The following is a 27,252-nucleotide window of genomic DNA, read 5'->3' on the forward strand; positions in this document are numbered from 1 at the left end:
CAAAACATGTATTTTTTATTTCATGCGAAGATAATTGGAATTTTTAACCTATGAGAGGCAAAAAAGGGAAAAACTCTTGAAAAGATGATTATGGGTGGGGTGGGGTTATCATTTTTTAGTGTACGTGTTAAAAACAACGGTCAACTCTCAATTACAATATGAGTCTGTAGTTTAAATAGTCGTTGGGCGGAGTTAAGGGGAATTTATGATGGGTTGGCTTTTTATGCATGCAACTAGCATGAAAGTTACGGTTAAGGTTTTTGGTGGTTGTTTCCCGCATGCATACACGTGGGATGCGGAGAGTGCTAGCGCGCGCGCGCTAAGCAGAGGCGGAGACTTGGGGGGTTTTCTTTTTTCTTTTTTTGTTATTGCTTATGTTGACGTTCAGTCTTGGAAAGGTACGGTTTAGATAGACTTTTGGCGGTGTTGAATCGTGACCGTCAGATTTGGATTGGACGGGGTGCTGGAAGGCTGGCGGGAGAAGTGTGGCCCACCCGTTTACAATTCTCATAGCCTTTTCTTTTGTCAGCTGGCTGGCTTCGGAAGACTGGGAGTGCAGAGGAAATTATTTTTCAAAAAATATATTAAAATAATATTTTTTTTATTTTTTAAAAAATTTATTTTTTATATAAATATATTAGAATAATTAAAAATATAAAAAAATTAATTTTAAATTATAAAAAAATTTGAATTTTTTAAAACATGGTTGAATCAAATTAAAAAAAAAAACTTTTGTCTCTTGTTTATTGGATAAGGATATGAACAGGAGATTAATTTCTTATGAGGCAACATCACCATCTGACCTTGATGGTACTAGCCGTCTGGTTGATGGCAAAGGGATATGGTGCATGTTTAATCATGTTTTTAAAAGAAATTTGTTTTTAAATTAATTAAATATTTTTAGTAATTTTTAATATTTTAATGTATTTATATTAAAAATAAAAATATATATATATTAAAATATTTTAAAATAAAAAATACTTTAAAAATTAATTTATCTTACTCTTAAATAAACTTGTTATCTTTTTAACCACCAGCATTCAAATGTGAGGTTAGTCTAGGAGAAAAGAAAATTATAAATGAATGGTTTGGAAGTGTTTGTTTATGCAGCTCAAACTATATTTAAAAAAAATTGATTTTTTTAGTTTAAAATTAATTTTTTTTGTATATTTTTAAATTATTTTAATATATTGATATCAAAAATTAAAAATATATGTTTTTAATATATTTTTAAATAGAAAAATATTTCACAAAACAAACTTTACTACAATTTCAAACATACTCTTTATCTTTGACAAGACGTAGAGTCTGTTTGCCTCTTAAATGTGTGTTTGTTAAAGTCAAGTATGATATTTTTGTAAGAATATTTTCAAAAAATATGTTTTTAAAATTTTTACATTAATATATTAAAATAATTAAAAAAAACACTTTAAAAGCATCAATTTAATATTTTTTGGGTAAAAATAGTTTGAAAAGCACTTTATATGTATTTGACATTATGATAGTTTTTGCAGTTATGTTTTGAAAAATATATATTTTAAAAAAGCTATAAATTGTAGTTTTTAGTGGAAAATCATATCAAGTTATTGTATATATATTGATTAATTAAATATTTTTAAATTCACAGTTAAGGCAAAACACATATCGTGCATCACAATAATATACACAACATTTAAAATGTATGTTGAAACACAAAAATAAATATACCGTTTTGAGGAGCAATTGGACTGCACTTTTTCAAAAAAAATTAAAAAAAAACTTTAAATTAATATTTTTTTATTTTGATATACTAATATTAAAAATAAATAAAAATATCATGATGCTTTTTCAAGTAAAAGACACATCAAAAGTAAATGCATTAAGGTGATTACTGCATTGTAAAATTAAATATATTAAATCATTTATTGGAATGTTCTAAAAATGTCTAATTGTTTGGTTACTTTGTTATTTGAATTAAATTATTATTAATAACATAATTTAAATTCGAAAGTTTCTAAAAACTAAAATAAATTATTTAAAAACATGAATTCTTTCATTCATAGAACAGGAATTTTGAAATAACACGTCTGAAGAAACAAGAATCATACTGCATGGGTTTTTTAAGAGTAAATATAAATTCTATATATTTTTTTAATATGAATTTAACAAATAAGCAAAAGTAAGATATAGATCACACAGGCTTCTCTTGCCTCCAAGCACAGTGAAACTGAAAGTAGATATTCAACAACAATGGCACATTCGAGAACCCTGCCTAAACCATCTTTAAGCAGAATGACTCGTCGATAAAATCTTCATTAGTCAATATATTTCAATCACCATAGAACGCTACCCGTGATTCACGAGAAAGGCCTGTTTATTATTTCATTATAAAAGTATTTTAGAACAAATTTTAAATTTTATTTATTTTAAATTAATATTTTTTTGGTACTTTTCATATTATTTTGATGTGCTGATGTTAAAAATATTTTTTTTAAAAAGTATTATTTTGATATGTTTTATAATAAAAAACACTTTAAAAAATAATAATTACCACATTTCCAGACACGCTAGAAGGGGTTGTAGTAAAAATTGCTTGTCAAAGTATTTTTTGCCCAGAAATATATTAAAATAATATTTTTTATTTTATTTTTTTTATTTTATTTTTAACATCAACACATTAAAACAATTAAAAAATAATTTTAAATAAAAAAACTGAATTTTGATCCATTTTTAATTGGATCACACTCACGGAATTTATACAATATATTTATATTAGATAAATATTATATGGAAGAAATTTATCTAATATGTTTATATCGAATAAAAGAATTTTTAAAATAGTTGTCTTCTTATCTCTATTGCAATTCGGTGAGATCAGCAAACAATTCCACTTTATATTTACGTGTGTTTACAGATGATTTGATAATACAAGGTGACGCACCCTACCTGATAACTTGATCAGACCTTCTCCAGTAAACTATAAAAGACAAATTACTAACAATGTAATGATTTTCTAGTACATTGTTTTCCAACCATCCACTATAAACATAAAACTCAATATCTTTGTTCTATCTCGTAATTATTTAAGTTATATGATATTTAATATAAATATCTTATAAATATCCTAAATATTTATAAAGACATGTACATTATATAAAACACTATAAAAACAGTAAAAAGAAAGACGGGTCAACCAAGTAAAGATCAACTTATCTGATGAGGGTGGGTCTGGCTAGACCCACATAGAGTAGACGAGCCACATTTATTTAATATAAGTCAAGTTGAGCCTATTTAAAGCCTGATTGGATCAGCCCAATAATTAGTATTATTGTATAGTTTTTTTCATGTATCATAAAAGCCTTGTAAGTCTTGCAAACAGGTAAGTTTGGAAGACTTGACCTAGGAGGAGTGGGGAATGAAATATTTATAAGTGAGTAATGTTAGTTTTTGTGTGTACAAGCCGTCATAAAAGTTGTTTATAGGTGTAGCCTTGGGGCAAAGCCGTGAATTGCAGTTGTGGGCATAGTCATCGAGACGCAACCATGGGCGTCTTTGTGGGTGATGTCGTGGGTGTAGTTGCATGTAGCCACGTGGGGCGTAACCGCTAGCGTAACCCATGTAAGGTGCATTCATAGGCATAACTGCCGGCTTAGGTGTTGGCATAGTTATTAACATAGTTGTCGTTGCGTTGAGGTTTCGTTAGCTATGAAAAAAGCTATTGAGAGACCATAATAAACTGAATTTTTGTTTAATTTCCACAGACGACGCCAATGAGGAGACTAGAAAAAATAATCAGGAGAAGGATTTAAGGCACTTTCCGTGAGCTGATAAAACTAGACTTAAAGGACTTGGTGAGTTCAACAACACCTCTAATGCTTAAATCAGTATAGTGTTTTTACCGGTGACAGGAAAAGTGAGTTGTATTTGTGTGTAAATAGAATAAATGGTATTTTTTAAACTTAAATGTTTCTTAAACCTTGTTTAAGTATTGTATTAGACATGTGTTGTGCTAGAGCTCTAGAAAAATGAATTATAGATAAATTTGTTTATATATATTTTTTTAAGATAAATATTTTAAGAAATATCAAAGTTTTAATATATTTTATATTAACATCTTATAAATATATAAGTTATAAGATATTTAATTTAAATATCCTAGATATTTACAAAGATATTTACAAAGATATACATTGTATAAAACACTGTAAAAATAATGAGAAAGAGGATCTGATCGACCATACAAAGGCCAGGTTGTTCGATGTTGGTGGACTCAACTGGAGCCGATAGTGCATGGGTATCTTATAAAGGCAAGGTGAAGCCTACCCGAAACCCAATTGGACTAGGCACAAAAATTAATATTATTATATAGTTTTTTTCATATATCATAACAATTAAAACAAAAGCAATTAATATCGGCAATCAAATTAATGCCAAAGAACTAAAGCACTTCGACCACACTCGTAAAAGATGAAAGAAGTTTCAATTATGACATTCAAGTAGGACTCTTTATAAACGTACGACAAAAGCATGATTTACATTCTTCAACAAGGAGTCCCGATGAAAAAAAAAAAAAAAAAAAAACCCTCCAAACAAGAACGGAGATGGGGGTTGTTGGCGGTGGCCTCCACCCGTATAATTTTTTTTATTTTTTTGAATAATTATAAATTTAAGCCCTAAAATTATTAGATTTTAACTTTTGCCCCTCTGCTTTCGTGGCGTCTTTACTAACAATATATCTCAATTTCTATTTATTTTTATATTTCAAAAATATTTTAAAAAAAATTAAATTTTTTTACTGTAAATTAAATTTTTTTTGTGTTTTTAGATTATTTTAATATGCTAAAAAATATTATTTTAATATATTTTTAAATAAAAATATTTTAAAAAACAATTAGAACTCAGAAACCATATAATTTACCGAAGATTTTGGAAGGCTGAATTTGATCCTCAACAAACTTTATCTTATTATCACGAACATGAGACGTCAAACTTTGATTGGCTTGAAATCACAAATTTCAAGTTTAAGACAATAGAAGGAGGAAGTTCCGTGGTAAACACTAAACGGGATGTAGGAATATTGTATAATTTAATAAATTCTTTTACTGATAAAACAAAATTATTTTTAATATATATAAGAAAATAATTAATATATTATATAGTTTTTTTTTCCTATTTCACTTCTAAGCTTCTCTATTTTAATTAATTATTAATGTGAATAAATCTTTTTTTATCATTTAATAATTAACTCAGTTCAATTAAATACTTAAATTAAATACTAGTTTGAATGGAACATAATTTGCAGATACAGAGGTTGTTAGATATGTTGAGGTTTTTTTCATAAAATGGTGTCAATAATAAAATATAAAAATCAATGATAAAATAATAGAATATTATATGATCAAGACGAGATAAAATTATTCTTCTTGGGATATGCCAGCGATACGGTAATACTGTGGGTTCATTTTTATAAGGATAACCATTGATATTATTTAGTGTAAAAAAAAGTGAGGAGGAAGAATTATTAAAGGAGTTGAAGACTGTTCCCCGAATGTTAAGATTTAGGATAGATAATTTTAAACCTTGGATACTGTTTAGTATACAGTAAAAAAATAAATAGAGGTGAATTATTTCACTAGTTATTATTATATAAATAATTTTAAAATATGGAAGTTAGTTTTGAATATTATTTCTGAATATTTTTAAATTATTTTAATGTATTGATATCAAAATAAATTTTTAAAAAATAATATATTTTTAATATATTTTGAAGTGAAAAGTATTTTAAAATGTTATTTTTATTACCATTCTAAATAGATAGTTAATAAATTTAAAAATGATTTGTCACTAAAAAAAAGAGAGAGAAAGTGCTTAAATTATTAAAAATATTTGATGAGGGAGATTAAAAAAAATAGGGTGTATTTTGATACAGAAAGTGGGAGAGAGAAAAAAAATAACAATAGTATTGTTTGGAGCATAATTTTTAGACCCGGTTCGGTGGTCGGCCCGATCCAAGATCCAAGTTCCGGGTTTTGACCAGGTCATCGGGTCGCCTGGATTAATTTTTTTTAAAAAAATTAAAATGATATCATTTTAGAAAAAAAACACAAAAGTCAACGGGTTGTAACCAGGTTTTAACTGGATCTTGCCGGGTTAATTCGTCGAGTCAGCCAAGTCGCACCGGGTTTTTTTTTCTCTTATTTTTTCTTCAACCCTATCCGGTTCCAGTCCTGGATCGACCAGGTTCCGAGTCAACCCACTAGGCCGAGTCTTAAAACTATTGTTATGGTTTGGAGAGTGAATTTTACATGGAGGGTAATTTTTTGTCCTTCAAAAACACCAATGCGGGTAGTATCCTTAACAATTAAACTTCTTAAAAAAAAATCAAGCAAACATGATTAAATTGTGAAAGGGTAAATTTCAACCTCAATAGCCCTTGTACCAAGCATATTCATAGAAAGAAAAGGGTGGAAAGATTTTTAATAATATTAAATTTCATTTTTTTTACATGGAGTTAAAATGGTGTTTGTGTTTTACATTCAATGCCATTGATATTTATATTTCATATTAGTCAAAATTCAAAATTTAAAAGTTTTAACCATAAATTTAAAATTATTCTTTTTACAGAGGTATAATATTAAAATTTGTTTTTGCAGGCTCATGTCCATGCCAACCCATTGCCTCCACCCTTGAATAGTGTTATGACAAGAATTATTATTATTATTATACAAAATACTAAAAAAAGTGGGTTTTCACTGTAATAATTTATATATATTTTTTAATTTATTCCTTAAACTTTGTTTTTTTGTTTTTTTATTCAATAATTATTTGATTTTGAATTTGTCTTTATAGTTTATTTTAATTTACTTTCTATAAAATTATTATAATCTCAAACAAATATCATAACATTTGATTTGTACTTGATTTTGTGAGTATCTATTTTTTAATATATACTTAAGTAAAAAATATTTTTTAAAAATAAATTTATTAAATCTAATAACGTCTATAACCTAGGTGATAGGTTTAGTGTGTTAAATTACGTAGTTTTAATTTTATCAAATGGCTTAAATTCTTAACAAACCTTTATTTTAATTAATTTTCCTCTTTATTAAAAAAGTGTGATCCTAATTAAAAACCTTGATGTTGTTTTGACAAAATTTCAAATTTTTTTTACTATCATCTGCTTTATAAATAATTATGTATTAACATAATATGTGGATTTTTGCTAATAATGTGCTCAATAATATTAAATGAGAAAAATGTACATATTAATTCTTTTTTGTTTTTTTTATCAAATTAAAAACCTATGAGAAAAAAATGATATATTTTTTTTGAAAAAAGATATCAGTAAGAAAATAAAAAATTATACTAGAAATTATTGTCAATGGAGTTTAAATTATTCATGCTCTAAAAAATAATAATCGAAGAGCTCTCACAATATAAGATCAGATATATTAATATGCATATTTATCTTAGCTTCCCAACTCCTTTTTTTTAATTAAAATTAACATATTTGTTGTTATTTATTAGCATATAATTTTCAATTTATTTTACTGAACACACGTATCAATTTTTTAGTTTGCAGTTAAAAATTTTCTTAGTGGTAAAAAAAATAACAACACCTATGCATTTTTTACGTTATAAAATTACTCCACCTCATGGTATAATGTGGGGGGGGGGGAATCAAACTAATGATTTCTTATATGACATAAGTGTTCTTGGATAGGTTGGACCATTCCATCTAATTTTGAAAAAGGAAGCCAATTACATTATTTTTTGTCGGTTTGATGATAAACTTAACTTTTACAATTGCCTCCCTAGTTGTTGCAAACATTAAGCAATAACAATAAGAGGTGCACAAATGTAATCGAGAGATAAATTCATAAACCTAGGTGGGATAAAAGAATTGATAAAGGGAATATAGATGATGATATAAATCTTACTAAGAAACAAAAGTTGATCATCCACCATGAATAATTTTCCAGTTTTAGCTTGATCATTCCAAAAAGGACTGGTATAGATTCCAAAAAGGTCCAAAAAAGAGAGATAATAAAGGGAATAAAAAAAGAATAAGATCCTGAAGGCATATTAAAACTTCCTTGACGACATCTCCGACACCAATAAAAAGATATTGATAAGATGAATTTAACAATATCAAGAAAAGTCAACAATTATAGCCAGAATGGGTCATACATGTTGCTCAAAAGCAAATAAACCACCTGTTACCTCTGGACAACGCATATGGCCCACTCTAGCCACCATTAGTGACATTTTCCTGATATCATTGGATTCGTCTTGTCATTATCTTTTTGATAATATTAAAGTTGTCATCATGCTTTATCGTGCTTATAAAGGGTCTTATTTTTTCTTCATTTTCTTTTTTTCTCTCTCTCCCCTCTTCTTCTTGAAATTTATGCCATCTCATTTTAACCGTTTCTTCAAAATGTCACCATTCCTAATTGCAACTTCTAAAAAAGTCACGATTACTTTTTTTAATAAACAGAAAGACCAAATACATTTTTTAATAACCTAGATAGGAATCTTGTTAACTCATCTTTAAATGCCAAAAGATAGGACTTTGACAAACATTTTTGGGATATCTAAACTGATTGATGCCCAATTTTAGTCTGATCGACTACGCTTGAAAGGTAAGGTGTTGTTCGTAGATCACTCATTATCATAGAGATCTGTTTTTCCTTTGTAGCAATTCACATATCTTCCTTAAGGCAAGGGTAACATCTTATTATTCGCAATAATCATTTTTTTTTGTATAAGAATGCTCTCATCTCCTCCTAGTTCATTAAAAATACAGACAAGACAAGTCATTTCCTTTTAGTGTGCTTACTTAAATGAATCTTTTGTGCACCTCACGCTCTAATGCATAGAAAGTCATTTGTTCATGACAAGAGACAATTTTGAAGATGAACTTTCGCCCAGACTAAGTTCTTGCTTTTGGATTCAATCCTTAGTAAAGTGTTCAATCTCGTGGAGAGGTACACCTCTAAAAGAAAAGAGAGTAGATATAGGCTTGAGAACAAGCTTTATGAATAAATTATCGATACAGAATTCGAGCCTCCAAGCCAAGCCCTTGACCTTCAATCACAGGCCATTCAATTCAACAACATGAAAAGTTAATTCGATTTTGGTTAGGTGCTAGTTTTAGGAGCTTCCTTTTAGTTAAACGTCTGATCGAAGGTTGAAATAATGATTCGGGGTCAGGGAAAGAAGACAACATTCAACTTTTCCTCCATCTATGATTGGGAATTCCTCTAATGAGTAGAAGTCCCTGAAAAGGTAGATGAGATAAAGGATAAAGGTCTCACTCTATCAAATCAAAGATTTAAGATTACCTTTTTATCGATTAGGATCAAACAAAAGTAGAATCATTTAGAAAGACCATGATTTTCACTTAAAGCTAATTTCCAACCTATGAGTAGGAAAACTAGATGACTCAAGGTTCGAGGATGATCGGGCAATGAAGTCAGCTCAGCCTTTCAGGTTTAAAGAGATTGAAGGAATTACTAATTTATGCCTAGCCACAAGAAGAGCCAACGAATCTCTCGATCCATAACAACTAGGAGGCGAACGACCTCTCTCTCTCTCAATTTGGAACATAATCATCAGCTACTATGGATTTCAGGGGTTTTTTTATGGATTGACCCAAAGAAGAAGAAAGAGGCGCACCCTTGTATAAATAAAAAGAAAAGATATGAACAAAGCAAGGTGACTAAATGAGTTCAATCAAAGAGCAAGAGGGACATGCATAATCTAAGGTAGAAAACAATAAGAGAAGACAATTTATCATTTGTAATTCTTCTTTGAAGGTGGAGTTCCTATTCTAGTTATTCTCCATTACTATGGACTTAGAGCATTGCATCAAAATTAGACCATTTGCATTTCTTTGAGCATCCACACTAATCAAACCACACCAATTCACTTTCCACACCTCTTTTATTGTAGCACCATCCACCGAAAAAAGCTTTTATTCGTGAATAAGAACAATATTGGCCTTTAGTTTCCTTAACACCCATTTTTTTTCTTAACTGGGTTCTCCTCTCATGTTCGTTGACAAGATCTTAATGACAAACGAACACCCGTCTTGGGGAAAAAGTTGCAATAGAAGAAAGAGGTCCTAAAGAGAGATCTCCACTACGGTAGACGGACAAGAAAACTACCTTATGCAGCTAGAAGACCAGGGAAGGTATGCACTTTTAGGTAATAAAAAATGGCAATCGAGGAAGCAACATGGGCGTGGAACCGAGGATTTCACCTATTTTTCTCTATGTAAAAAGAAAGACCAAGTACCTTTCTCCATAAGCAATGTTGACATTTTCCAGAAGCAAAAACAATTCCAATTGCTATAATGAAATGACCATTAGATTCTATCTTGACTTTGACTGCTTTTTTTGATCCATATAATGTGAAGCGATGAGTTAGTTATAAATTCTAATTTTATACTTATTAATTAATAGTATGCATTTGTCTGTTTTTTTTTGTCTGATCAAAAGATCTTTCTTTCAAGATCGTCCATTTTTATTCATCATACGACACTAGAAAGAAAAAATGAATATCATAAGTAGAGTGAAAAGCATCATCTAAGATAGATGGGAATCCGAAGATAAAAACTGGAATTTAAATCCATTGAAGTACATATGATGTTTGTGTTTAATAAAATAGATTGAAAAATATAAAATTGATAAATTGAATAAGAATTGTTAACGCCGATTAAAGATCTAAACGGGATGCTGGTCTTCTTTGTAAAAAGTAAAAGATATATGCACATGTAAATGTTTTATCTTATCCTTTTTATTTTTTACATTTTATTTTATTTATTTTTGAGGTTAGTTCTACTTGCTAAGTATATATGATTTTCGTTCTTCTAAATTAATTGTGAAAATACAACTTATCCATTTAAAATGTAAGATGAGAAAAAAAAATCAAAGATAAATTAAAATAATATCTTTGAAGCAGTATAAAAATAATTTAAAAGATTAATTAATATTTTTTTAAATAATTAAACTAACAAGCTTTTAAAATGAGAGAGATGACGATAATTAAAAATTAATGCGAAAACTATCTTTAGTATCTTATAGTTTGGTTTATTAATTACTTACTTACTGTATTTTAAAAAATCATAGCTTAAATCTAGGATTGATAAAAAAAATTAATTGCATGAAGAAACCAAACTACTCATATATAATATATAAAAATATCATTTTCTCTCTAGTGACTATTTAAACTCAAATCAAAATCTAGTGTTTATAATCAATTTTTCTTAAACATTCTCAAATCAATTTTTTCTCAAATAAAAATCTAGTATTTATATTAATACGTTAAAATAATAAAAAACTAGTTTAAAAAACATTTTTAAAAATAGAATGAAAAATAAAAAATGACGTATCATAATAGAACGTACCCCAAACCAGAAGTGGCAATACGTTGGGCCTAAAGAATGGGTTCTGATAATATCACGAAGTAACACTGCTCATAAAACACCAGATCACCTCTCCCTTCTATATATATATTTATTCCCGTTCTCAGTCTCCCAAAAAAACCCTAGATCTCTTAACGCTGTGCCATACCACTATCTCCTTTCCTGCCGTTGTCATTACCTTCTCTCTTCCAAAGTACGAACGAATCCACCCAACAGATTTTCTTACATATTCGTAGTTTCCTTGGCGATTTCTCTTACTTGTTATCATATTTGAATTTAATCACCATCTGTTTCATGTTTTTTGTTTCAGCTTTTAAGCAATGGCAGTCACTTTCTACGATCTCACCTCAGCTGCTGGCCTCAAGAAACTCGATGACTTTCTCCTTTCCCGCAGCTACATTTCCGGGTATCCTTTTCTTTTTATCTGGGATTTTTTTGTGGTATATCGGCTGGGCTTTGGCACATCCGGTGATTATGTCCACCTTTTTGGTCAAGTAAAAAACAAGCTCTCCAAGCCGGGACTAAGGATATCTCTTTAGTAACTGTTTTTTTTTTTTTGGTCTTCTCAGGTACCAAGCTTCCAAAGATGATCTGACTGTGTACTCAGCTCTTTCAAGTGCCCCATCAGCTGAACATGTTAACGTGTATCGGTGGTACACTCATATTGATGCTCTCTTGAGGATCTCGTAAGTTTTCGTGACTTTCTTTATCTTTTGTTTATGTAAATTCAATAGTTTTGATAGTGGGGTATTCAATTTTGTATTTGGGTCTGCTGTAGTGGTGTCGAAGCTGAAGGATGTGGAGTTGTTGTCAAGGGATCTGCTCCCATCACAGAGGAGGCAATTGCCACTCCTCCATCTGCTGAGACAAAGGCAAGTATTGATTTTTCTTGTGAATTGGCGATTGGTTTGTCGTTTTTATCAAGTAATTTAGGTGGGAGATTTGCTCTCTATTGTTGCTTTGAATTTATTTAAATTTGCTTTGTAAAACCTGTATGTGTTGTTACTTATCGGTGGGATTTGTATGTTGGTTTTTAGGCTGCCGAGGATGACGATGACGATGATGTGGATCTCTTTGGTGAGGAGACCGAGGAGGAAAAGAAGGCTGCCGAAGAACGTGCAGCTACTGTTAAGGCAGCCTCGAAGAAGAAAGAGTGTAAGCTTCTTTTCATTCACTGATTGGGAAGGTGGCCAAAGTGGTTTTTTTTGTTTAAATGAGGCATTGATAAGAAATTTCTTGGAATTCTGTCGATAAAGTTTATTCATGTGGGAATAGTTTGACGTGTTTCTTTCATGTTGTTTTGGGTTCTCTACTACTGTGTTTGTAAAGTTCCACGAACTTGATTTTCTGTTTTCTTTGTATTCTGTTCTCAGCTGGCAAGTCATCTGTTTTGTTGGATGTTAAGCCATGGGATGATGAGACTGACATGAAGAAGCTTGAGGAAGCAGTTAGAAGTGTTGAGATGGAAGGACTTCTTTGGGGAGCATGTAAGTTCTTTGGAGAGCCACTTAATGCTACTTCCTGTTTAGATTATTAAGGCAGATACAACTCTTCTTCAGGCATGTATTTTTTGAACTGTTCATACATCTCTAGGATATTCATCAATCCCCCATTCCCATGAATTCTAAGAGAATAGAGAAGAGTTGATTATTTTAAACATAACTGGTCTGCGCTATTATAAGCTGTTCTCCTGGCACCTTTAAGGAAAAAATGATAATTTTTAACGACAGAATAAGATGGTCTGTGCTGTGCCTGTAATTTTCTTCTAAGTTGTGCTTGAGCTCCTATTTGCCTTTTTTTTTCATTTAGAGTGTTGTATCTTTTTATTGATTATTCTAAGGCAGCACGCTTTTGCCTGGTCTTTTAATTTAATTTTATTTTTACTGTAAGGGGGGGATATATAGTTTTATTATTCGTCTTGAAAAGGAGTACTGTTGATTTTGGCATATTTTTCTGATGCTTACCTTTGGTTTTCTATGGCAGCCAAGCTTGTACCTGTAGGATATGGCATTAAGAAATTGACAATTATGCTAACAATTGTTGATGACTTGGTCTCTGTGGACACTCTCATCGAGGAACGTTTGACAACTGAACCCATCAACGAGTATGTCCAGAGCTGTGACATCGTGGCCTTCAACAAAATCTGTAAGTGTAGATGATTATTTTGCTATAATATGCGACAACATAATGGAACCTTCCAGAGCCTGTGTATTCGAAAGTGTGTTGTCTCATGCTTACATGCTGTTTATTCTTTTTATTGCAGAATCGAAGGATCACGGTGACAATGGGCGCAGGCGAGGTTTCTAGGAGTGTGAAGGAGTTATAAATTTTATTTCGTTCTTAACGGAGCAATAATATTATATTTCCTATTCCCATTTTTGTTGCTCAAAACTGAGTTTACTGTAGTCCTTTCCCATTCGTTTGCGGTCCTGGTAAAATGAGTGTCAACTTCTTGTTTTTTTGGATGTTAATCATTTTCTCGTTTGCTGTGAAAATGGTTTTTTCATTTTCAGTTAACCAGGGCAGCCTTTACATTGTTTGCTTGGTTCAAGCGATTGATGTCCCAACGTCGTATCATTCTGTTTGATTAAATGGGACGACAGTTAAAAGTTGATGACAGTGAACAGGTTCTTACAAAAGTACTTGCGAAACTGAGCCTAAAAACTTAGGAAAAATTGAAGAAGCAATATGAGAAACTTGTTTCGCCAGGCACAGATTTGTGCGGTTTGTGCTCTTCTGACGAGCAAATTTGAGGAATTTCGAATCTGCTCTTTGTTGAGAATCCTTGACTGCTTGGACCCCATTTCACGTAATCAGACCACTAAAATCATATTAAAAGTTGCATTTTCGGTTTGTATAGAATTCAGCTAACACCAAATTTTTGTTTAGAATTGTTTTTTTTTCCTTTGTTGCAAAAATGTTTGAAGGTTTAAATCGTCTTGTTTTCCTAAATTTTGACGGTATATTCCAGGGAAACCAAAACAATATTGATGTTTTACAATGCCAAAGCTAAAAATGATATGGGATTTTGTGCCCGCAAAAGCACGAACACAGCCATAACTAAAGCCAAGTGCTAGACAAACCATACCAAATTCCGAGGACTGTATGCCAATTGCCAAGATTTGGGACAATTTTGTAGCAGGTCTTAGATGGGTTATTGAAGCTGGCAAGTCGATCTCATTCTGGTATGATATAGGTCCCCATGCTCTGTGTTGCTCAATGCATTGCCGTGATTTGGCCTCCATGTGGATTAAACGGTGAAGACAAAGTCATATGGGGCATATGGGAAACGAGGTAAGATTTTCTATTTCAGATGCCACAATATTCTTTGAGTGCAATTGACAAGACTATCCTTTAGTTTATATCAAGCTTTCTTCAGAATATGCAGATAAATTTGTTTTGTTTCTCCTTTTGTTACAAAGTCGTCTTGTAGTTTGATATAAAAGGAGGACACCTTAAAGGTAAAGGTTCGACTTTCTTTCTGTCTTTTGCTTCTCTCCGCGCTCTCAATTTGATTACTGTAGGGAGGATTCCTGGTTGTCCTCGACCTAGACCTAGATTTGGAGTAAGAGAGAGAAAGAGAGATGCCGAAGAGAACAACGCACACGTACTCAAGCGAGAACGCAGTTCCCGAAGGACCAGACTCCGAACTCTTCGTCTACTACTGCAAGCATTGTGGCTCTCACCTCCTCATCACTGGTTCCTCCCTCTCTCCCAATCACTTTATTGTTGTTGTTATATTAACCTTCAAATTTCCATGTTGTTAAAGTTATGAATAATATCTGGTTGATTTATTATTAATTTTAAGTACTGAAATATGTTTGTTTGTTATAAGATAACCAATTGCAGAAAATGCCGAAAAGGAAGACTGATAGAGCTTATGTATTGGACAAGAAGAAACATCTTGCAAGGCTCCATATGAATGAGGCTGGAAAAGTTCTCCTGAAAAGGTTTCATCTTTACTTCCATCTTTACTTGTTTCATTCATTGCTTTCTGCTTATTAACTTTGCTTTCTGCTTTTTTTATTTTGTGGTATTTCATTTTCTTAAGGGTGCAAAGAAACATGCTGCTGGATTTATTCTACTTATATATAGTAGTACCAACTGAATCTGTCAATCTTTCATTTTTATGTTGTTTGTCCATTACAACTTTATGGGTATCGGTTTTCCGTCTAGTTGGTATCATGTGGTGATGGTATAGTCATTGTAGGTGAATGAATGCTTTTCGAGAGGAGGTATATCAGATTTTTTCCATTTCAACCTAAAAGAATCACTTCAATAACAGAGAAGTCAATATCAGATTCCCTTTAGGTTTACTCGTCGACAGCAGCCAAACAACAACTACCTGAAAACAACCTTCCAAACTCGATATTTTTCAATACAAAAACTTTCTATGCAAGGGCTACTTGGCCATTCTTTTTTTTTTTGTGGGAATTTTATTGCAAGGCGCCTCAGACCTTGTTTCTTGGCAGATATTCACACGCTTTCCTGATATGGTTTCTTCGGAGGAATTCACAAGTGCTCTTCCAGGAGTCATGACCTATTTTTTCTAACCATCATGCCTATTCTAGGCTGTGCTGTATATTTGAAGTTAGAAATGGTAGATAATCTTTAAAGCTAACTATCAAGATTGAAGATGTTGACTTGTCTATTTCTTCACTGGCATCGATCCATCATATGATTCGTTTCATGTCATATGTTGAACTGCTAAGGTAGTATATGTTTGCAAGTGTTCTTCTTTAAGTTATTGAGTGTGCATGTTATTTCTTGAGGTTTCAGTGATAGATAGATTCTAATTGCATTAGAGCTCATTATGATTCTGGATCATTCATGTCTAGAGATGAAGGAAAATTTGAGAAGCAATTTCGCATGAACTGCATGGGCTGTGGGCTGTTTGTTTGCTATCGAGCTGAAGAAGATCTGGAATCTGCTTCTTTTATATATGTTGTTGATGGTGCACTTAGCACAGTTGCCGCCGAAACTAACCCTCAGGTACAAATAACTGTTGTTAAGAGTTAAGACTTGGAGTAATCAAACATCCAAAGCTTTGGCTTAATGAATTAAGATATTTTATCCAATGTTCATTGATCATATAATTTCCTGCCTTTCATGTTTATGCATAAAAATGATAATGAGCGTGTGCCTTGGAAATTTCCTCATATGGTCGTCTGGCATATGCTGTAGGATGCTCCTGTGCCCCCTTGCATATCACAATTAGGAGGACTTGTGCAGGTGGCCATTGAGGTTGAAGACCGTGCACAAAGATCAGCAATAACAAGTAATGTGATTTTAACCTAATGTTTTGATCTGCATATCTTTGATACTATTTGGCTTGCATCCTCCTTCTTGGCCCCAATTAAAATGGACATGACCTTCATTCTGTCACTGTTTAAACAATTATCAAATGAAGTGGTGTTAATTAATTAACAGTTGCTGATATGTCTGTAGTCTGTTGGCTCATGTGTCTACCTGCTTTACAGGTTGGATGCAGTTGAACTAAATTCGGCATCCAATCCATATACCCCATAGATGTTGAGTTCTGTCCATGCATAAAGTGGCACATATTATTTTTTCATTTTTGACAAACTCAAGGAAATGTGCATATGCAAATAGTATAAATGGATGTATCTCTTTGGTGAAGGGGAAGAGAGAGAAGCAGGAATGGAGAGAGTTGAGTGTTCAACCTTAAGGAATATTGAGTGAAAAGGCCCCTGTTATTGTACTAGTGAAAAAATTGGCGTGACCTATATGGAGTTCTGAGCTGACAGTAGAATTGATAGTATCTTCCTAGCACATTACATCCCTCTAGTTCTAATTACTTCCTGGATCAATAAGAAGTGATTATATGAAGTGCGGTGGATATAACAAGCGTGGGGATGCATTTTGTTAAGTCTTCTCCAATTAACAAATGTAGTGTTTCCTCTGTTGTCATCCTGCATCTGTGCACACCCTCACCCGCTCGGTTTGTGCTCCTTGCATCACTTGTAATCCGACCTCATGTCCATAATCTTTTGTTAGAATTGAGGAAATTCTGGAGAGGCACAAACCACCTGTGCCATAACCACAAGCAGCGATATGCATGAATGCATATGAAATGTAGCATACAAACGCACAAATACTACATAGACACATTTATATTCAACTTATAGTTGCATGAAAAAGATGCAGAAGTTTCAGAATGGTGAAGGAAAAGAACATCGTAATTGTCTTATCTAATGCTTTTTGTTGCATGTTCATGTATTGTTTTTTTAACTCATGAGCATTATATTTAATATTTTTCTTTTCAGGAGTGAATGCTGATGATGTTCGAGTCACTGTAGCTGCACCCGCTGCCCGTGGCGAAGCTAACAATGAACTTTTGGAATTTGTGGGCAAGGTATGCTCTTCTATTATAACCCTACCCTTAAAGTGTTAAGCTAGTAAAATTAGGCATAGAATCTTACATCATTAATTTGGCATGCCAAGGTTAACATGATCCTCCCTCACACAGGTGTTAGGTCTGAAACTGAGCCAGATGACTCTTCAAAGAGGATGGAATAACAAATCAAAGCTGCTTGTTGTAAGTAAATTGAAAGTTCTGTTCTTCATCAGCCTGGGTTTGCCTGCGGGCCCATGTGTGCTTGCATCTTCTGTAAATGTGTAAAATCCAAGAAGATGGAAGTTTTGTTTGAGATCCATTTAAATACTTCCACCTACTCGCTTATCTGTTGGAGATCAGCTTGTTATGTGGAACATAATTTCTCTGATACTGCGTAGACCATCATTTCGCTGCTTTAGTTATTCGTTTTTTTATAGATTTCAAGCATATATGAAATAGAACTAGTAATACCAAGTTTGATATAATTGATAAAAATGTGGAAATTTTTGTGTCCAAATGAACTGATTACCGTATAAATCTTCTTCTTTGGTTGCCTTTGATGACCATTCAATCCATTCTAGACCAAATTAATCTGTTGTTTCTAGGAACGTTGCCAGTGTGAACAAGAGAAGAACTAGTAATACCAAGTTGTCAATAATGGACATTTGGAGAAAGCATTTACGTATCCATGATTCTGCTACTCGAAGTTTGTTTCCAGTTATATCAACTTTCTTTTCTTTTTTCAGGTGGAGGATCTGTCTGCTAGACAGGTGTACGAGAAACTACTGGAAGCAGCTCAACCTTGAAGCTGCTGTATTTTTAATACTTCATAGATTCGAATTGTTTCAGCAATTTCTTTTTGTGTCTGGTTAATTTGTAATGGTGTTTTTACTTGTCTACCTAAAACACTTAAAACAGACTTCTAAGAAAATTAAAATCTTTTCACGTGATATATTTTTCATTCTAAATAGTGAGGATAAATATGTATTATTTCATCTTGATTCCATAGTAAAAAGATCTAAATACTATTAAAAGAAAAAAAATTAAATCTAATGTGAAGGGAAACTTTTATATTTTCATAATGGTTTTTTTACTATTATAATTTAAGCTCAGAAACATTTTGATATTTGTACAAATATAATAATAAACAATAAAATACACAGAGAAACTATAAAAATACCCTTATAAAATTAAGCTTGAAGTGAAAGGATATTTTTAACTATTCACAATAGTAATATTGATTTTTGGCTAAAAAAAAGTAGGCATGCATGGGAGGTACATGTGCATTTCAGGTAGCGCGTGTAGCACTTTCCGGTATCTAAAAATACCAATTTACCATGTTGTTGGAAGCATCACTATATTCTTTTCTTATTGGTGTGACGTCTCTGTTAATGGTCTGATTTAATGACAACAAAACTTTTTTTTCCTTCTCTATCTCCTCCCCAAATATTACTGGTTGTTAACATTTCAACTCCAATTCTTATTATTTTGATTCTTAATTTTTGGTATTGGTTTTTTTGTAAAAATTTTATTTATTTTTAATTTCATCCTTCAATATTAATTTATCAAATATTATATTCTTCAAAGTGGTTCTCATTCTTTGGATTTCTAATTTTTATCATTGATCCTTTTATAAAAGTTTTGGTGATTTTTAATTTCATCAAACAATTTAATTGATGATATTATATTTTTCAATTTGATCTTTATTGCTTTGATATTTAATTTTTTTTCTAGACTTTGTTGTAAAAAATATTATTATTTTCAATTTCACCATTTAATTTCAATGTTGTTTTTTATTATTTTTATGTTAGTTTTTATCCTTATTATTTTATTTTTTTTATTAAATTTATTTTTTCAATTTAACCCTTCAATTAAATATAAAATTTATCTTTTATTTTAATTTTGATACCCATTCTTTTAATTGCTTATTTTTAAATCTTTTTGTAAAATTAATTTTTTTTTTAATTTTATCATTTGACATTTGATTGATTGAAAATTAAACTTTATATTTTTCTCATACTAGGTGCATTGTGTTTAATAATTTAGATCATAGATTCAAAAAATTAGCACGAGTTTTATTTTTTTATTAGGTTATTTAAATCTTATAATCAGGGTCATGAGTTTGACGAGATATCTTGAATTGAGTCGATTACTAGAGTTGCAAGTTTATCATGACTTTTTTTTTTTATCTTATTTTGGCATCTTGACATTATTTAAAAAAATTAATCTTGGTATATACGTGTTCGTCTTTGCAAAACAAGTTCAATGAAGATGGTGTTGATAATTCATCATACCAAAAAAAAAAAAAAAGATCATGATCTTTTTTTTATTCATTTAATTTCTGGTTTTTGTATTGATTATAGAGTGTTTTTTAAGTTAGAAATAAGTTTAGAATAGAATTTTGAGATCTGTTGAAATAAAAACAAAAAAAGGTGAGCAATGAGCTGTCCCTTTTTCCTTAAAAAAGAGATTTAAAGATTTACATGCCTAGATTCGCGCCTAGCTTTTGGGTTTTTTTCATTCTTGGCCGGATACACTGGCTTTACTAGTTTTTTAATTTTTCATTATTTTTTATTTATAGTTTAATTAATACCATATCTAAAAAACAAATAATCAATCTTTTTAATTGTTTAATATTTTAAAGAGACTTGAAGTTTTTTTATATTTTTAAAAAAACAGAAATATTTTGTTCTTGATAACCAAAATTAACTTCTAAAATAACACATAACAAAATGAAAATATAAAAAAAATATAAAACAAAATATTGGCATATACATCTCAAAATAGATTTTCATTTTTTATTTAACAATTTACATATATTCTTATAAAATTTCTTTTATGTTGAAAATTAATTTAAAATTCTCAAACAGTTAATTTTCAAAATACTTCTTTTTAAGAAATACATTAAAACATATATATTTTTTATTTTTTAAAATTTATTTTTAATATCAATATATTAAAATGATTTAAAAACAGCAAAAAACAAATTAGTTTTGCACCTTAAAGACATAGATTGTTTCTTCCAGTGGTGATTTTTGACAAGCAAAATCACAGCAATCGGGCGGTTACTTGCTCAGCGCCTCGTATCTATGCTATGCAGAAGCAAAATGGTCCTTTTAACTGGAACTAGATTTTCGTTTCCAGCAAGATCACAAAAATAAAATCCTCATAAAAGCCAAGTACTACTGTTTAATGAGAGAGTTCTGTGATTCCACCATCAAATATCAAATTCATGAACAAAATCTTAGCATATAAATTCATAGTTTGATAAGCTGCTTCAACAGAAGAAAAAACAAAAATGTTCTCATGGTGCAACTATCCTGAATCTGCCCAAAGCTTTTCAGGAGGAAGCTCCACTACGAAGAGCACCCTTAGGCTTCCTAGGAGCAATCTGAGTATCAGCCTGGAAAAAAGACATTCCAGGTAAGGCAAAATAATAAAAACACAACAATCCCAATGAGCACTGCTAGTAATGCACATCAATCTAAAATTTTAAATCAACTCTGACTCAACAGAATCATCATTTTTCAGAGTAATACCTCTTTCTTGACAGGTTCTTCCTTTTCTGACAAAATTAACTCGATGTGACATGGCGATGACATGTAAGCTGCCAAAGCAATCACACATCATTATTAAGTGCCCCTGTTCAAATAGAGAAGACATGCACGATAAAAATGAACTTAATGGCTTAAAGAATGGGCTCACGGTTTATCCTTCCATGGGCACGATAAGTACGGCGACGCTGTTTTTGTGCTTGATTGACTTGGATATGTGATATGTAAAGTGCATCAACATCCAAACCTTTCACCTAAATAACAAGCAGATAAAATTTACAAACATTAGACACGATATACATAAGGTCAAGAAGCAAACATTAGATAAAATATAACCAAAATAAAACCCAGGAAAAGTAACTACCTCAGCATTGCTTTCAGCGTTCTTTAGCAAATCAAGGATAAATTTAGCAGATTTAGCAGGCCAGCGTCCTTGTCCATTTGAGTGGCGGTTCTTAGCTTGAGCAGTTCGCCCAACACCACCACAGAAACGTCGGAAAGGAATAGCTTGCTTGTGTGCCAAAACATCCTCCAAGTACCGTTTGGCCTTGTCCAAAGGCATCTTCCGGATTGAAAACGCAGTCTCTCTTGTGTTCTGAGATAGAGAATAGTAATACTGGAGTCAGCACAGACAATTTGGCAATTTCAACAAAGTGACATGTCATCGCATCTTTATCAAAAAATAATTTAGGTACCAGAGACAATAAGAGCTCTTTATAAACTCTCATGTGAAATCAGAAACCATGGGTGTGAGTACAGACAGAGTTTCACCAATTGCAATGCACAAAAGGAAAAAAAATGATTTTGTGGAAAAGTTTGGAAGGCCAAGAGAATCATTGAATTCCCACAAGCTCTATTAAAGAAAGTTAACAAGATTAAATTCTATGACTTATATCACTCCCATCCATATTTGACCAAATCCATTAAAGCTCTGAACACTGTGCAATTAGTGAACAATCTTACAGTAAATAACAAAACTCATAGGAAAGGGAATGCATATCTTCTGAGTCTCCTAAGAAGTCCATTCACAGGGTCAATAGATTCCTATAACCAATCGCCCTTCCCCAGTCCTACACATCAACTACAAAATGAAACTGAAACTGAAAAAAGCAACAATAAAATTGGCTTACATTGCATGGCCAACTCAATTACAAGTCCCTCTCTATGTGTAAAAGATCTCAATCTCATGCAAATTTTACCAAGCCCAAATCCCCTATGCAGGAATCTGAACTGAGCAACACAGGAATATTTTGCATGACAAAACAATAAATCAAAAGAACCATTGAAGAAGTTCAAAGTTCTTATTAGTCACCAAAGAACAAGGAACAAACCATTCAGATGATGGAAGGAAACCAGTTTTATCATGAAATTTTAACCATTCACACTCTGACTATTTCAGAGTATAGCTACCATCTACTTCAACTGACACCTTTACATGGCATCTGCATAACGATTTTGCCAACAAAAAAGAATGACATGGCTATTCATGCCAAATTCAAATGTTGGCAACAAAAAACAGTGAAGCAGTGGCATGCTTGCTTATGAAAAAATACCAGAAAACATCAACAGCCCATCAGTTCGTGATAAATTCAAAGCAAAGACACATGGCAAACTGTATACAGTGGCAGCACGGATGATCAAATTAACAAAGCATTGCTAGCTAAAAGTACCGTCGATTAGACACAGCAAAATCAGCAACACTACAGCCAATACATTGAAGTACTGTATAGCACACAACATACCTTAAAGTGAACACGAAGATCAGATCCCCTTGCTTTGCAGGCTGAAAAAGTAACCATAACATTAAAATCAGATTTCGCTTTCACTATTTTAAAGGGAAAAAAGAAGAATGAAACTTCATGTACTTACACTTGGTTTGGTTATCTGGTTCTCTTGAATACTTCACCTGAAACGTTTTACAAAAGGGATCCCATTAGAAATTGAAAAACAAAAACACATAAAACCCATAAAGATTTAAACTTTTTCCACTAATTCTAAGAGATTATCTTCTTTATGTTGTCCCACGGGAAATCAAAATGCAAAGATCTAAGTTTCTTCATTGCTTGAAAGAGAAAGGTTTTTCCTTTCTTCATCAAAATTAAGAAAAAAGCAAAATTAATCAAACCCACCATCGCTGCAGCTTCTGTCTATTCTTCGGTGGCCACAAAAAGAGAAATACCGCAGTAATATGATACGTAGAGAGTGTTTTTAGCTAAAAAAAACCCTAATAAAATGGAGCTAGGGTTTCTCTTATTTGGGCCCCTTCAAATAAGAATCAGGGCCATTTTACTTGGGCCTAAGTTATTTAAAACAAGGGTATTTACGTCCTTGTATCCATAAGCACAAAATTGGAGAGGAAACTGAAAGAAAACCAGAGTTTGGCTCGCTCAGATTTCAGAGGATGAAACTTTGGCCAAAAAAAAAGCAGAAGCAAAACAAGTCGGTGCAAAGCCTCTCTATTTATCATTGTAAGCTTTTCCTTTTAATTGCTTATATATAATTTTGTATCTGAGATATACACATTGCGTAGCTAGTGTCTTGAAAGAAAATCAGAATCACATGAAAGCAAAGTTATGGACTTTGTTTTCCTGTAATTATGTTTAGCTAGAGATTTAGTTGGTGTTTGTTTAGTTTAAAGCTTGTGAGCTAGACTCGGGGTTTGATTGTCGAGATAGGGTTTTGAAGTTTTGTTTCAAAGCAAGCTATTTTTCTTGTTTAAGCTTGTTTTTACACTTTAAAGGCGTGAAATTTTGGGTTGTTTTTTAAAACCCAGAATTTGATTTTTTTTTCTTATTAGGGTTTATGAGGGCTTGTCTGGGGTTTTGTTGTTCTTGGATGTAGAATTGATTGGTTTTGAGAGATATTTTTGCCGCATGAGATTAGGGTTCCAATGAATAATAATAGTAACAATCCTGTAAGAAGTATTGGGGTGCCACCCTCGTTTGCGAATCCTGGTGCAATGGCACAATCTACGCACGTGAACCACCAACCACCACAGTTGCTCTCACAGTCACAACCTCAAACACAAGGCGGGCCTGCATTTCCTGGCCACTTTCAGCTGTCTGAACCACAAGCTCGGGTGCTAGGACACACTCAGTTTGCACAGGCAGCTCATACTCAGTTTCAATCTCATATACAATCAACCAACCATTCTGTTGCTCAGTTGCAAAATGCTAATTCTGCTAATGTTGGTGTGCAATCACCTCCTGTGCCCACACCCAGCAGTTCTAGTGCTAAAAAGACTAGCTATAAACCGCCTTCGAGGCCTTCATCTGGTTCATCGAATGCCAACATGGCTTCGCTGTTCAAGACCATGGAGTTGGCTCCAGCTGTTCGTAGGAAGAAAAGGAAGCTTCATGAGAAGGAGATACCTGATAAGGTGGTACCTGTTTTGCCAGAGTCTGCGCTTTATACGCAGCTGCTTGAATTTGAGGCTAGAGTGGATGCTGCTATGGCAAGAAAGAAGATGGATATTCAAGAGTCACTTAAAAACCCATCCCGTGTTCGGAAAACGCTTCGGGTATATGTATTTAACACTTTTGAAAATCAGGTGCAAGGGTCTAATGAGAGGAAGAGTGCTGAGCCTCCTTCTTGGTCATTAAAAATTATTGGGAGGATATTGGAAGATGGGAAGGACCCTGTGCTGACTGGAATGACCCAGAAACCATATCCAAAATTCTCATCTTACTTCAAGAAAATTACAATATACTTGGACCAGAGCCTCTATCTAGATAACCATGTAATTCTATGGGAGAGCACACGGTCACCTGTTCTTCACGAGGGCTTTGAGGTGAAGAGAAAAGGAAATAAGGAATTTACTGCAAGAATTAGACTAGAAATGAATTATGTGCCTGAGAAATTCAAGCTTTCACCTACTCTATCAGAAATCCTTGGAATCGAGGTAGAGACTCGCCCTAGAATTTTGGTTGCAATATGGCATTATGTGAAGTCTAGGAAGTTGCAGAACCCAAATGATCCCTCCTTCTTCACATGTGACCCCCCTCTTCAGAAACTATTCGGGGAAGAGAAGATGAAATTTTCTCAGGTACTACAGAGGATAAGTCTGCATTTAACTCCTCCACAGCCTATTCTTTTGGAACATTCGATCAAGCTCTCGGGGAATTGCCCAGCTGGAACTGCTTGCTATGATTTCATAGTTGATGTTCCTTTGCCATTGCAAAAGGACCTTGCTGTTTTCTTGACCAGCACAGAGAGGAACAAAGAAATTGATGCTTGTGATGAATTAATAAGTAACTCTATAAAGAAAATACATGAGCATCGCCAGAGGCAGGCTTTCTTTCTTGGTTTCAGCCAGTCTCCAGCAGAGCTTATTAATGCTTTAATTGCTTCTCAGAGCAATGATCTGAAGCTTGTTGCTGGAGATGCTAGCCGCAATGCAGAAAAAGAGCAGCGATCTGGTTTCTATAATCAGCCGTGGTAAGCATTTTTCCAGTTTCTTACCTTTACTTTTAATCTTTTTATGATTCATTATTAATATTTCTATTCAAAGTTTGCTTTTCTACTCTTTGAAACCTGCCAAGGGAGTTTGGTTTTGCCCAGGCAAAATGAAGACGGCAAGTGGAAATAAACTCATAGTGATGGTGTTTGTTTTTTTTTTTTTTTGGTTTGGTGTAGGGTTGAAGATGCTGTTATTCGTTACCTAAATCGCAAGTCTACTGTAAATGATGCTCCTGGAAGCTCTTGAATGAAAGATGGTCAGATTTTCAAAAAGGTGGCAAGAAGTTAAGTTGCTGTAATACCATTTTGATCTCCATTCCACTTCTGTTCTTTTGCATCGATTTAGTTTGATTTCTGCAGTTACATAGAGTAGTTTTATGATGTGAATTCATATTCAGGCTGTAGTTCAACATATTGGTTATTATGCTTCGTGAAGAACGACATGATTTCTTGTTACGTAGTATTCATAAATGCTTTATAATCAGTTACTTCGCTGTTTATCATGAAACCTTCCGGATACAATTTCACTATCCTGAAAGCACAGTTAGTTCGAACCACACTTCTGTTTCAATTATTGATGCTGTTGTGCTCAGCTTTTACCCAGTTGTTGGTGCCCTTCTTTATTTTTTTAGCATGGTTCAATGTATTTATGCTTCAGTCATTACACTGGTTTTGTCCTTTAGTCATTTAGTTGCCCTGTTAACGGAAAACTTTCCTTCTTGCCTTTCCTTGTTCAAAGAACTGGTAACTTTATTCGTATCTTTCAGCAATTGCTTATTATTTATTTAAGTATTTCTTTTGTGTGGCTAAAATTTGATATGTGCTCGTAGTTTGAGCCCTACCAACACCTGAACCGTTCGTTTAAAAGGTTTCATGTTGAGCATTAGAAACAAATGCCCAGGTGACTCTGTGGAATAAAGGAACTAGCTCCAGATTGGAATAATAAAATGATTGTCTTCCTATTCTAAAACAAATTCATTGAACTTGCTCTTGGGAGCGTTGTGGTCTCTACCTCACGGTTCTTTAGTTGTTTATTTATTGAACGGTGACAGGAAAGTCTTCCAAATTTTTCAGCATAGTAAGTAACTTAAATACAATTAAAAGCAAAAAAAAATGGCATTTTAGGGTTTTCTTTTTGGATTTTTCACTCTTTTAAGCACAATGACTTAATTATCTTTAAAATCAATTTTTTTAATACTAACATCCAGGATTATTTTTTTTTTCATTATGGTATTTTTAGTTATACGAAGATTGAATAATTAAAATATGTTTTTTAAAAATAAAAATTATTATCATGTGTGATGTATGCAGTAGGGGTGATTATTTTTTATTCGGTTTGGTTTTTATTAAAAAAAATAACCAAACTGAAAATTTTTTTAAAAAAAAACCGAAACCGGTTCAAACCGCCTGGTTTTGGTTTGGTTCGGTTTGGTTTTTTAGGACAAAAATCGGTTTAAACCGGTTTGGTTCGG

General features: G+C 32.4%; 4 protein-coding genes across 5 annotated transcripts; 3 read left to right on the forward strand and 1 right to left on the reverse strand.

Annotated features, from left to right (window-relative positions):
* The first annotated feature begins 11,451 nt into the window (after positions 1-11,451).
* Positions 11,452-13,961, forward strand: LOC133676117 (elongation factor 1-delta 2-like). The gene is made up of 8 exons (XM_062097698.1): positions 11,452-11,603; positions 11,721-11,816; positions 11,980-12,096; positions 12,189-12,282; positions 12,448-12,565; positions 12,784-12,897; positions 13,394-13,555; positions 13,674-13,961. Coding segments are annotated over exons 2-8 (693 nt in total). The 5' UTR covers positions 11,452-11,603; positions 11,721-11,730; the 3' UTR covers positions 13,676-13,961.
* A 513-nt stretch (positions 13,962-14,474) lies between these two features.
* LOC133676116 (UPF0235 protein At5g63440-like) lies at positions 14,475-18,718 on the forward strand. Of its 2 annotated transcripts, none has more exons than XM_062097695.1 (8): positions 14,475-14,704; positions 14,935-15,109; positions 15,246-15,360; positions 16,249-16,402; positions 16,595-16,688; positions 17,698-17,786; positions 17,901-17,969; positions 18,515-18,718. In XM_062097695.1, the coding sequence occupies exons 2-8, from the start codon at positions 14,995-14,997 to the stop codon at positions 18,572-18,574; spliced, it is 696 nt and encodes a 231-aa protein (XP_061953679.1). In that variant the 5' UTR covers positions 14,475-14,704; positions 14,935-14,994; the 3' UTR covers positions 18,575-18,718. The 2 variants fall into 2 exon arrangements, with proteins under 2 accessions (XP_061953679.1, XP_061953680.1); XM_062097696.1 differs by lacking the exon at positions 14,475-14,704 and adding an exon at positions 14,720-14,871.
* A 2,233-nt stretch (positions 18,719-20,951) lies between these two features.
* On the reverse strand, positions 20,952-23,585 carry LOC133675928 (large ribosomal subunit protein uL22y-like). Its single transcript, XM_062097488.1, has 7 exons — positions 23,452-23,585; positions 23,192-23,228; positions 23,065-23,105; positions 21,687-21,917; positions 21,474-21,576; positions 21,308-21,375; positions 20,952-21,171 (listed from the first exon to the last, which is right to left on the reverse strand). Exons 1-7 carry the CDS (start codon positions 23,452-23,454, stop codon positions 21,109-21,111), a joined length of 546 nt encoding a protein of 181 aa, XP_061953472.1. The 5' UTR covers positions 23,455-23,585; the 3' UTR covers positions 20,952-21,108.
* Positions 23,586-23,675: 90 nt separating this feature from the next.
* On the forward strand, positions 23,676-26,236 carry LOC133675927 (SWI/SNF complex component SNF12 homolog). Its single transcript, XM_062097487.1, has 3 exons — positions 23,676-23,790; positions 24,120-25,759; positions 25,958-26,236. Exons 2-3 carry the CDS (start codon positions 24,213-24,215, stop codon positions 26,025-26,027), a joined length of 1,617 nt encoding a protein of 538 aa, XP_061953471.1. The 5' UTR covers positions 23,676-23,790; positions 24,120-24,212; the 3' UTR covers positions 26,028-26,236.
* Positions 26,237-27,252: the final 1,016 nt, after the last annotated feature.

This window comes from Populus nigra, chromosome 16 (genome assembly GCF_951802175.1).
Source record: "Populus nigra chromosome 16, ddPopNigr1.1, whole genome shotgun sequence".
Lineage (NCBI taxonomy): Eukaryota > Viridiplantae > Streptophyta > Magnoliopsida > Malpighiales > Salicaceae > Populus > Populus nigra.

What these genes read in the sequence shown, in the direction of transcription:
- LOC133676117 (XM_062097698.1), top strand. Translation starts at nt 11,731, where the DNA reads ATGGCAGTCACTTTCTACGATCTCACCTCAGCTGCTGGCCTCAAGAAA. An exon ending in TCCCGCAGCTACATTTCCGG is followed by an intron (nt 11,817 to 11,979) that starts GTATCCTTTTCT and finishes TGGTCTTCTCAG; the next exon opens with GTACCAAGCTTCCAAAGATG. An exon ending in CTCCATCTGCTGAGACAAAG is followed by an intron (nt 12,283 to 12,447) that starts GCAAGTATTGAT and finishes GTTGGTTTTTAG; the next exon opens with GCTGCCGAGGATGACGATGA.
- LOC133676116 (XM_062097695.1), top strand. Translation starts at nt 14,995, where the DNA reads ATGCCGAAGAGAACAACGCACACGTACTCAAGCGAGAACGCAGTTCCC. An exon ending in TTTTGGAATTTGTGGGCAAG is followed by an intron (nt 17,787 to 17,900) that starts GTATGCTCTTCT and finishes TCCCTCACACAG; the next exon opens with GTGTTAGGTCTGAAACTGAG. An exon ending in ACAAATCAAAGCTGCTTGTT is followed by an intron (nt 17,970 to 18,514) that starts GTAAGTAAATTG and finishes TTCTTTTTTCAG; the next exon opens with GTGGAGGATCTGTCTGCTAG.
- LOC133675928 (XM_062097488.1), bottom strand. An exon ending in ACGCTGAAAGCAATGCTGAG is followed by an intron (nt 21,577 to 21,686) that starts GTAGTTACTTTT and finishes CTTGTTATTTAG; the next exon opens with GTGAAAGGTTTGGATGTTGA. An exon ending in TGCCCATGGAAGGATAAACC is followed by an intron (nt 21,376 to 21,473) that starts GTGAGCCCATTC and finishes TTGCTTTGGCAG; the next exon opens with CTTACATGTCATCGCCATGT.
- LOC133675927 (XM_062097487.1), top strand. Translation starts at nt 24,213, where the DNA reads ATGAATAATAATAGTAACAATCCTGTAAGAAGTATTGGGGTGCCACCC. An exon ending in GGTTTCTATAATCAGCCGTG is followed by an intron (nt 25,760 to 25,957) that starts GTAAGCATTTTT and finishes GGTTTGGTGTAG; the next exon opens with GGTTGAAGATGCTGTTATTC.